A 10,915-nucleotide genomic window follows, 5' to 3' on the forward strand; every position below is an offset into this window, starting at 1 on the left:
CACTTTCAACAGGATTCTCAGTGGGTGCGTCACTGAGTGGGGAGAACCTGTTTGATGTTCTAATCGGAACGGAAGAGTGGTGTTTGTTCTTGCCACTATGCCGCCTCACAGTCACCCAGTTAGCCTGCTGCGTGGCTTCTACAACCGGAACCGAATGTGCAGTGTTTACTAGGCTAGTCGCATCCAAAGCAGTATCTAAGGCCCTTTCATTCTCACTATCCTCAATTAAAGTTTGGATGCGTGTCTCTAATTCTGAGATTCTCTCTGTCAGCCTGACAATATCCCTGCATTTATCACATGTGTAAGTCTCACTGCTGACAGAAAGAGCTAAGCTGTACATGTTGCAGTTAATACACATGATAATCGTCGGACATGACTGACCGTGTTTTTGTACGCCGTCCGAAAAGCTGCATCGCACACGGGACTCGCTAGCTGGATGTCTCGGTCGCTTGCCGGTGCCTGGGGCAAGGGTGATGTGCGGGACGCTGTACCTCGCGGTGGATCGATGAATGCCGGGCAGCAAAGTCTCCACAGCTTCCCGATCTGGCGAGGACAGATCAGAATAACATACATCGGATAAATCCGCCATTAGATCGACAAGGAAGGTTAGTTTAGAGGAAAAAAATAGACGGTAGCTAGCAGGCTAGCGGGCTATGGCTGACACTAGGTGATTACGCTGGTAGATTACTAGTAATAAATCGTTCCGTTTAGTAATACTATGCAATAGGTTAAGTAATCTAGTGAAAAATAAGAAAGTTATATTATGTGAATAGGAATAAAGAGAAAGATTTAGGATAAACTCCACGAAGCTTCGAGCGTAGGTCAGACAGCAGGCAGGCAAAACACTGAGCAGAGAGGCAGACAGGAGCAATCGAGCAGTCCGTCCTCATGAACTCATGAACACGTCCCTCTGACCAATCAAACGTCCACGATCAATCAAACGACCAATTAAGTAAGTACTTACCAAAAATGAGTAAGTACTTACTTAACAAGCCTAAAAGGGTAGGTACTAATCTCGTTGAGTATGAATGTGATCCGGATATAATCCGCCATGTTGACGTTATCATGTGACTTACGACGTTATCAAAAGCGCAACAACTTAAAAGCTATGAGTGACTGGTTTAATTCATATCTGTAAATATCTTAAATTAGATTTTTTTTTTTTGCCCTACTAATGTGACCCACAGTTTTATCCTTAAAGATATTTTTTTATTGAATGAAAACCCAAAAATCGTGATCTTTTGAATATGTTGTTAATTTCTTTATTTTATATGCATACAATTTTATCCACAAGCAAAAGTGGCTTAAATCTCCTGTTTTCCTTTTTCTTGTTGACTTTAACTGTCGTTTCATCCCTTAGGCCGGGTTCACACCGCAAGCGGCAGCAGAGCAGAAGCAGCGCGTATTTTTTTCGGCGCCCATGTTAACAGATGAGAGCGTTCACACCGCACGCAGAGGCTGCGCGGCAGCACGGAGCAGGAGCAGAGCAGAAGCAGCAGTGCCGCGATCGTTTCGGCGCTAGGTCTATTTTTGCTGCGCTGCTAACGCTCAATTAAAGTGAAAGTAGCCCTACACCTTTGATGGACAAAATAAATATGATTTCACACAAAAAGTGCTCAAAATGCACAGAATAAGCATATCTAGTGTGTTTTAACAAGAATTGAAGTATGTCATGAAAGAAAATCAATATTAAAAAATATTTATAGAAGATTCACTCATTTAAACTTGTTTTTAATTATTCAGTTTGGGCTAAAGTATGGTATATTATAGAAAACTAAACTAAACTAGCCAGAAAATATGATATATAAATATTATTTTAGTTATTACACAGACAGCAATATAGGCTCTTGCATACCCAAATCAAACCCGAGTTTGCTGTCTTTTTCGCCGAGTTTGCAGTCTTGTAAACATGTTCATGCGTCAGATGATGTAAAACACAAAGCTTACCTCATTCGTGTGCAGCAATGGATGACACGAGGCTTTTATTTATTTATTTTTATTTATTTTATGTTTATATGTGTGTGTTGTACACCTTGCATGTTAACAAACTTTCAAGCCTATCAAGTTTAACAATGACCAATTATAAAAACAAATTTATAGCTGTCTTTGTAAAGAAAGCTCATTTTATATGTAGCTTCGAGCCGCTGCTGAGACGCTGTACAAACGCTTCCAGTGTGAATACTCGCGCGTCTCTGCAGCTGCAGTTCACGCTCACGCGCTGCTAACGCGCTGCTTCCGCTCTGCTGCCGCTTGCGGTGTGAACCCGGCCTTAGGCTTATAATTAAAAAAAAGCCTTATGAAAGCCTTTGAAGCCTTATGATGAATTATTCAGATATTTAACCTTGTCATTGTGCTTTTTTTCTGTGTATATAATCTCTTTTTTGTCATTATGATTGTTCATTGTTAGTTCTGCAATAATAATATAATAAAATATGACAGGTGCACTAACACCTCACAGCACCAGTAACTTGACAACGCTACCTAGTACAGTTTTCCTCAGCATTTGCAATATCTGCACAAAGGAGATGTCGGACAGCTGCTCGAATATCTCACCTTGGAGAAGACTGACATATTACTACTAAAGATAAGATTACCAGAATGAACAGCATTGCTAGACCACCCTAACACTTACAATAATAATAAATGCTGACCAATACTTAATTATATGACTTTTTTACTGAAAATAAAAAAGTCATTAGTAAAACAAGCAAAACATGTTTTGTCATATGACATAGCTGTGCATGAACACACACTAGACAAATACAGCTGATGTGAATACATCTCAATTTACAGTCAAGCAATGAATTAATAAAATAAATATATTTTATTTACAGACAATAGGAAACATAAATGAGTTATAGAATGAATAAAAGTAATCATCACAATAAATAAATACATATACAAGTCAACAACACATGAAACAAAGCTTTATTCAAATTTATTGATCTAACAATCAGGTATTTACAGTCCTTCTGCCATCTCAACACAGCTGTGCCAATTCTGCAGCTTTATTCTGATGAAGCAGCTGACCACCACGAACACCTTCGCCTGTCTTTGCCATCTATAATGTCCCTCATTGCTGCTCCTCTCAATGGAGACATCTTTGATCCAGAGGATGAGGAAGATGATGATGGACCGCTGAATGCCACAACCTTGAAGCAAGAGTGGGAGAAGATACTCTGTCTGCTCCAAACATTCATGTGCTCTCCATGAACAAGACTACATGTAAAACATTTAAACTGATTGAAACGTTTAATAATTCATGTCAGAATTCTATTTCCTGCCATATTTCATTCAATATTTTTACAATTATGTGCTATTTTTTTGTTTCAGCTTTATTATTTTAGTGGTGTAGTGGGCTAAAGGTGAGCAGAATGTTGCTGGTTCAATCTCCGCAGCTGTCACCGTCCTTAATCAAGACACTTTACTCCAGGTTACTCCATGGGGATCATCCCTGTAATAAGAGCACTGTATGTCACTTTTGATAAAAGAATCTACCAAAAGCAAACCTGTAAATAAATGTAAATTGGGGGCTTAAAGGGCTAGTTCACCCAAACATATAAATTCACTCATTATTCAGGTTTCTTTTCCCCACAAATGCCGCCGTCATCTTGCCTTGCAGGTCCTGCTCCACAAAAGCTCTGCAGAAAAACATACAGACATCAATAATCAGAAGTGCTGTAATAACTGTTTGAAATTACAGTAATTAAAATAAACTACAAGTTAATATTTAAATAGATTTGTATTAATTTCTGTAGTATACTCACTCAAAGCCTTTGATGGCATCATTCCTTCATCAGCCTCTCTCCACTGGATAAACACACGTGATCATCTGTCCCTGTAACATCAGACGAGATTCAAGTTTCCTCTGAGATTTATGTGCTCAATACTACATTTACATGTTGATGATGTGTTAACTCACTTTTTATTCAATACAAATGTTCCTTAATTTACCAACAGTACTAACAGACAAATAAAATAGATAACTTATGTCTAGTCACTTGTACAGTTGTTTATTTACATTCATGTAAAGTGTTGGGAACAGACAGTGAATTCTACATAATACACACACACATCACTCATGATGTATATTTCATATTGTGATGTACTCATTATCTGCAATACTTATTGAATATTTTCCTGTCAGATGTTAAATAAACGTTTAGTAATCGACTTTATGATGTATATGGTTTGGAATTCATGTAAATCCACTTTGGAGACGAATGTGTGTTTATTGAAGCTCCCCTCTCAGCTAAAGCGTGTTTTTACAGCAAAATCACAACTATACTAGCGTCTTTACACCTCTACAGTAGTTCAACAAATGCGATTTTAACACAAGGAACCAAGTTTTTGGTTTTATACTCACATTTGAAAACATCCGCGCCGCTTTTCTCATCCGTGTTTGAGTGTGACGTATCCTCTCCCGTGGCCTCCTGGGATAGAAGAGCGTCCATCGGATGAACACTTCAGAATCTGGGCGGGAACAGTAGGCCATCCGGGAACTTCTCGACTACTCTTTTATGATTACTGAGGATTTCGGACATACTGCTCCTTTCACATACTATTTTCCCCTACTATATAGTAGGTAAGTCGGCATATTCGGACGCACTTTAAAGGTGCTAAAGAGGATCTTTTCGTCGACTGAGAATCCAAAGACTGTTAGTGAGTTTTTGAAATGAGCGCATGCGTAAGAACAACCCCCTTCCTTCACAGCTCATTTCGAGGGAACGCCTCCCAAAACTCATGCACGAGTATTGGAACACGAGTGTTTACCACCGGCATTCGCTGTGTCGTGTTAGTGGATTCATTATGTCGGACTCACCGCAGGTAACTCATAATCTGCAGTTGTTACTCCTGTCTCCTGACAAAAACATTGCATGCGGCGCCTGTGGAGTGTGGAAAGTTACTGGAGAGAGCAGCCGCTTGTCTCGCACAAGGAACGTCACGGCAGTGATTGACAAGCCAGAGGGCCAATCGTTTACGCGATGATCGCGTAAACGATTGGCTGATGTTTTTAAGGCCCTACCTCGTGCACAGATGATGTATATTAATATTATTCCTTTCAGTGCACCTAATAAATAGTCTTTTATCAGTTAGTAAAGACAGTTTCAAGTAATATTGCAAAAATGTATAAAACAAAACATCCTCTTTAGCACCTTTAAGTAGACGCACGTCCGAATCTCGCGAGAATTAGACGTCACCCAAGTAATTCTCGCCTACTCTTTTATGAATACTTCGGATTCGGACATACTTTTTCGCTCGCCTACTGCTTTTCTACTATATAGTAGAGAAGTAGGTGGTTTCGGATGCAGCCATTGTTTATCACTCTGCTTTTAAGATACAAGTTTCAGCAGTAGTTAAACATTAACTGTGAAAAGTTAATACTGCAGTACACACACAACGATTTTGAACATTTGCATTTAGACCCTATATAGTTTTTATTTTTGTAGCAATGTTAAATGTAAACAGAAAATTCACATGTGCATGTCCATTTATACACATTTCTTTGATGTATAGTATATAGTGAACAGAAAATTGCCACAAAATGACATCCAGGCAAGCTCCATATTTGTGCTGCTGAACATGGTTGATTGGTAAGATTGTGATTTAATTATATGGCAGATCATTTGCCAATTTAGCAGAATGAAAAAGATATTTTCACACACACACACACACACACACACACACACAACCACAACATATTTTCTTTAAACATCTAATGAAGTACAAACATTTAGCTATACATATAGATTATATATTTTATTTGTCTCACTTGAACAAAAATCCCCCAAAATTAATCAAAATTCATGAAAAATGCAACACCCTTTAGAAATCACTCAAAAAAAAAAAAAAAAGTCAAATTAGGTACATTTATTAACGCTGTTAAACATGTTTAATTTAATGCAATAATGTGAGCACTTTAACAGCTCTGAAAGCCACTTTTTTTGACAGAAGTCCGTAAATTGTATTGCTTTGACTTTAATATTGTATAGAACATTTTCTAATATCTAATCATGACTATTAGAATTGGTTAATTGTAAATGCCAGTAGGTTTTACATTGCAAATTAATTTACACAAAATTGAAAACGGGAGGACTTTGCAAGCTAAAGCAGACACCTTGTGGCTTAACGATGAACTGCAATTGTCTGGTTTTCTTTGGCAGTACTGGATAGAGAAGAGTTGACAGGAATGTGCAGACTTGATGCAGAAATCCATAAATGCTTTGAGTATATCTATATCTTTAACTGTAAACTGTGCTTAATATGTATTTTGGATAATGTGGCAGTATGTGGACTTATGTGTTGTTTACAATGTAAAGCGGAAAGGCTCTATATAGCCTAAATAAAACTTCTTTTCTCTAAACAGCTTAGGACATCTTGTGAGTCTTTCATTACTGATCTAAATTCTCCTCTTCTCTGTGATCCTGACAGATGAACCATAACTAACCCCAAAAGCAGGGTATAAGGGTTCAGTGAAAGTGGTCTGGACTCTGTGAAGGAGAGTCATTGTGTCAGAGACGCTGTAGAAGGACAGAGTTCCTGCTCTGTGATCCAGATACACTCCTATTCTAGAGGAGCGGAAAGCAGGGATTGGGACCTGTGATTCATCATGCCTGAAATAGAAATTCTGTTGACAGTGGGTCAATCTCCAGGACTTGTTATTAAACCCCAGTCTGCAATCATCACTGTTTCCTTTACGTCCAATTCCTTTGTAACAAACTGCTACAGACCAGTCGTTCCCACTGCACTCGACCTCCCAATAACAGCGACTGTACAAACCCTCTTTACACAAGATGTGGCAATATCCATCAAATCGCTCTGGGTGATCAGGATATTGCTGGACTTCAATTGAATATGATGCTTTTCTGTTTTCTTCTGACAGGATGAGGTTTTCTTGTGCAGTGTTTGAATCCAGTTGCAGCTGACAGAAATCTGATGAAGATGGTGAGAGAAATAGATATTCAAATAAAGTACTGCCATCCTTCCTTTCCTCTCACAATGTCACATTTTCATAGTTATTGATAACAAAAAGCAGATAAATAATTTAATAGTTTTCAATAAATACAGAAATAGTTAATAAATAGTATTATTAACTATCAATCAGCAAATGTGTGAGAGAACAACATATAAAAATAAAACAACTTACAGAGCAAAAATTCATTTGGAGCTTCAGGTTCTGGAGACTCTGAAACATGGACATTTGACACTAAAGTCGAGGTAAGAAAGAAATGCTTAAATGTAATATAAACATCTTTAAAAACATCTATTTTTAATACTGATTGAAAAATGCAGACCTTCTCGTGATATTCTGGCTGTTTGCTGTTGATAGACGTCCTCCAAAACCTCCTTAAACGCTGAGATTGAAATGTCTTTAAAAGACAGATGAGTGTGTTGAGTGAAGCTGGGAACGTCTTCAAATGAAGGTAAAACACACACAGACAGACAGCTCTGAAATGAGACAAACAGTCCAAAAATAATTTGTGAAACATGAGACACTTTTTCCATTCAATAAGAGAGAAAAGCTTGTATCTATGATGATATGTTGTGATGTGGAAGATTCACTCACACATGATAAAAAAAATCTTTTATTACCTTCAGACACTGGATCTGATCATCAGTAATCAGAAGTTTCTCAATCTCTGCTTGTCTTTTTCTGAGTTCTGTCAGCTCTTGATCCAGATGTTTGTGAAGTTCCTCTGCTCGATCTATCTCAGTCTTCTCCTGAGCTCTGATCTGCTCTTTAATCTCAGAGCGTTTCTTCTCAAGAGAGCAGATGAGCTCAGTGAAGACCTTCTCAATGTCCTCCATGGTCTCTAGAGCTGAACTCTGTCAGAGACACAAAGATCTGATCATGCAGACAGGAACAACAGCTTTTATTTATGTGACCGATTTCAATGAAATTACTCCATTATCATAAATCTTGTCTTGAAATCAAAACAGTGATCTTTTATAGTCTACTATCAGTCAAATGAACTGGTAAAATAAAAATGTTGCTTGTTTATAGCGGATTAGTTTTCCAATTATTTTCAAACATACATTATTTACGAAGAACCCAATTCATTTGGTCTTGTTTTTCCCCTGCAAATGTCAATTAAGAATCTTCATTGGATTCTGTAATAATACGTCACTTTTACAAGCACTGTAAACATCACTGGCTTCTTCTGATACTCACTTTAAAAGACTTCACAGCTTCTCTGAGTTCCTGCTGACCTCTCTCTCGCTCCTGGATCAGCTTCTGACATGCCACCTTTACCTCCTTTAACTCTTTCTGAGGATGGTAACATACCAAGTCAATATGTAAAAGAAAAAGTGAGATGCAAGCAGCAAAAATCAGAGACCAATTCCACAAAAATTCACACTTTTGTTTATGCAAAATAAAATTTAATATCATCATTATACTTGTGCAAATAGTAGATTGGATAAAAAGTTAATCATATAAAACTATAAATTACAGATGAACATGAATAAGCATTTACCTTTTGATTTGTCCATTCAGATTCCAGAGAAACCAAACGATGTCCGTTATGATTGTCAAACATACACAAATAACAAATGCATTGATGATCATCCTGACAGTAAATCTCCAGAAGTTTCCCATGACTGAGGCAGATGTTCTCCTGAATGTTTCTGGAAGCTTCGACTAGTTTGTGCTTCATAAACGCAGGAGATTCATAGTGAAGCTGCAGGTGAGTTTGACAGAAGGAGGCCAAGCACTGCAGACAGGACTTTACAGCTCTGTTCTTCTCTGTAGTGCAAACATCACACTCCACAGCAGCCGTTTGTAGGGACGTCTTCTGCAGTGTCTCCATCATCTCAGCTATCAGAGTGTTCTTCTTCAGTAGAGGTCTCTGACTGAAGCTCTCTCTGCATTGGGGACAGCGGTACGGCGGCCCCTGCTCCTTCTGGCCCCAGCAGTCAGTAATACAGCTCATACAGTAACTGTGTCCACAGGGAATCGTCACCGGCTCCTTCAGAGGATCCAAACAGACTGGACAGCTGAACTGATCCACATACTGACTCACTGCAGACTCTGCCATTTCTTTGTGGTGTTCAAAGATGAACAGATTCTCAGTCTCTGTCCTGTTAGAAGGGCTGTTTTGCCAAGAAAAACAACGTTATTTGACAAATGCTTGAGTGAAAGTATGAATACTGTCAAGATTTTACAAAGTCCAAGTATCTGAGCAAAAAAAAAAAAAAAGTTTGAGAGAAGCCTGATCACAATGTTTTGATATTTTAACTGAGGAAAAAAATTGTTTTCTGCTGATCAAATGCTGTTCATATGCTGTCAATAGAGCTTAACTTGTATTGAGCCCAGAATAGTCTCTTTAGTCATGATCACCACAGAAATAGGTTTGTATATTTTTAAAAATAATCGAAATTGCAAAGGGTAAAAGTATAGTTTTGTAGTACACTCCAGTATGTAATCGAGTATTCCGTTTTAATAGCAGGCTACGTACGTTTTCATTAGACAACTAAATCCAAAATTAATCGTTTAGCAGTGAAGTACAAAGCAAAATTGTGTTTCACCAGTTCTGTTTACAAGTTACAGGAGTAGAAACACTCTTGTACACGCACGCACACACACACACGATTTCTTTTAAAGCAGACAACATGAAAAAGTCATGATCTTTGGATGTTATGAAGTCCTTACCTCGACAGAAATACAGCTCAAATATGATTTCTTTTACAGTTTATCCCAAAGAACAGCGGTGTGGATCTATTAGAGGTTGAATCACTTGTGAACTAGAGGAGAAATAAGTTTCGTTTCTCTTGAATTCAAATACTTCCTGATTCACAGCGCGTAAACAAAACAAAAAACTGGACGTGTGTTCTGTCTCTCAAAAAAGAGATATAATGAGAGAAAGAGAAATTAAATGTTTATTTTCCCATATAATCGACTGGTGAACATTATTGAACTTTTTATTTATTTTTACTTCTAGACTTTGACACACAACTGAAGATCATGAAGGGGTTTATTTTGCCCTCTACTGGAGTAAAAAGCTCTTGGGCTAAACTTATCACAGTTGACATTTGATTTTTGCAGAATATGTAAAAAAAATTGTCTGATTTCATTTTTTTATGACTAAATATAAAATACTAAATTAAATATTCTATGTAAATCGATGTATTTTGTTAATTGAATGACAGAAATTAAAATCTGTCAAAGAAATACCTCTGAATGACACTACAGTTCTCTAAATTATAGGAGTATATTTAGCTATGTCATCATAATAGTAATAGAATAACAGATTATTAAGACAATGTATCCTAAAACAGAAACATTTACACTTTGAAATTAATCAAAATATCACTGTTATTAACACAAATTCACCATTTAATTTAATTTTCTCTTTATCATAATTAGATTACATTTTTAATTATATACATTAAACCGAAGAACAACAAAAGATGAATCTTAAACATTGCTATGTTCTGACAGAAGAATATATTTTAAAAATGTGTCTTTAAAAGGCTTTTAAAAACAGTTTCTCAGTTATTTTGCCAATAGCTACCATCAGATAGGCTACTTATGAAAATCAAAATCAGACCTTATCCTGAAGTCAACTCAGTTATTAAAAGTGCATAAAAAAACTGTAAAGAAAGGTGGTAAACACAACAGCATTTAATACATGTAATATAACATGATACATGTGACGTAAAACATTTGATCAACACTGATTTTGTTTGTTCCACAACCGATTATTTTCCAAACTACCCTGACACCTTGTGGCTTGATGATGAACTGCATCATGGATTCAAACATTAAAGGTGCTATAGAGGATGTTTTCGACGACTGAGAAACCAAAGACTGTTACTGAGCTTTTTAAATGAGTGCATGCGTAAGAACAGCCCCCTCCTTCACAGCTCATTTCGAGGGAACGCCTCCCAAAACTCGTGCACGAGTATTGGAACA

General features: G+C 37.3%; 1 protein-coding gene and 1 long non-coding RNA gene across 3 annotated transcripts; both read right to left on the reverse strand.

The window, feature by feature from the left end:
• Positions 1 to 2,809: 2,809 nt before the first annotated feature.
• LOC125248735 lies at positions 2,810 to 3,960 on the reverse strand. The gene is made up of 2 exons (XR_007180357.1): positions 3,768 to 3,960; positions 2,810 to 3,641 (listed from the first exon to the last, which is right to left on the reverse strand). It is a non-coding gene; the product is annotated as an uncharacterized LOC125248735 (long non-coding RNA).
• A 1,444-nt stretch (positions 3,961 to 5,404) lies between these two features.
• On the reverse strand, positions 5,405 to 9,805 carry LOC125248599 (E3 ubiquitin/ISG15 ligase TRIM25-like). 2 transcript variants are annotated; one of them, XM_048160604.1, is made up of 7 exons: positions 9,653 to 9,805; positions 8,478 to 9,093; positions 8,174 to 8,269; positions 7,594 to 7,827; positions 7,296 to 7,449; positions 7,148 to 7,186; positions 5,405 to 6,933 (listed from the first exon to the last, which is right to left on the reverse strand). In XM_048160604.1, the coding sequence occupies exons 2-7, from the start codon at positions 9,036 to 9,038 to the stop codon at positions 6,401 to 6,403; spliced, it is 1,617 nt and encodes a 538-aa protein (XP_048016561.1). In that variant the 5' UTR covers positions 9,039 to 9,093; positions 9,653 to 9,805; the 3' UTR covers positions 5,405 to 6,400. The 2 variants fall into 2 exon arrangements, with proteins under 2 accessions (XP_048016561.1, XP_048016560.1); XM_048160603.1 differs by having other exon boundaries at positions 7,148 to 7,207.
• Positions 9,806 to 10,915: the final 1,110 nt, after the last annotated feature.

Source organism: Megalobrama amblycephala, linkage group LG16 (genome assembly GCF_018812025.1).
Source record: "Megalobrama amblycephala isolate DHTTF-2021 linkage group LG16, ASM1881202v1, whole genome shotgun sequence".
NCBI classification, from domain to species: Eukaryota; Metazoa; Chordata; class Actinopteri; order Cypriniformes; family Xenocyprididae; genus Megalobrama; species Megalobrama amblycephala.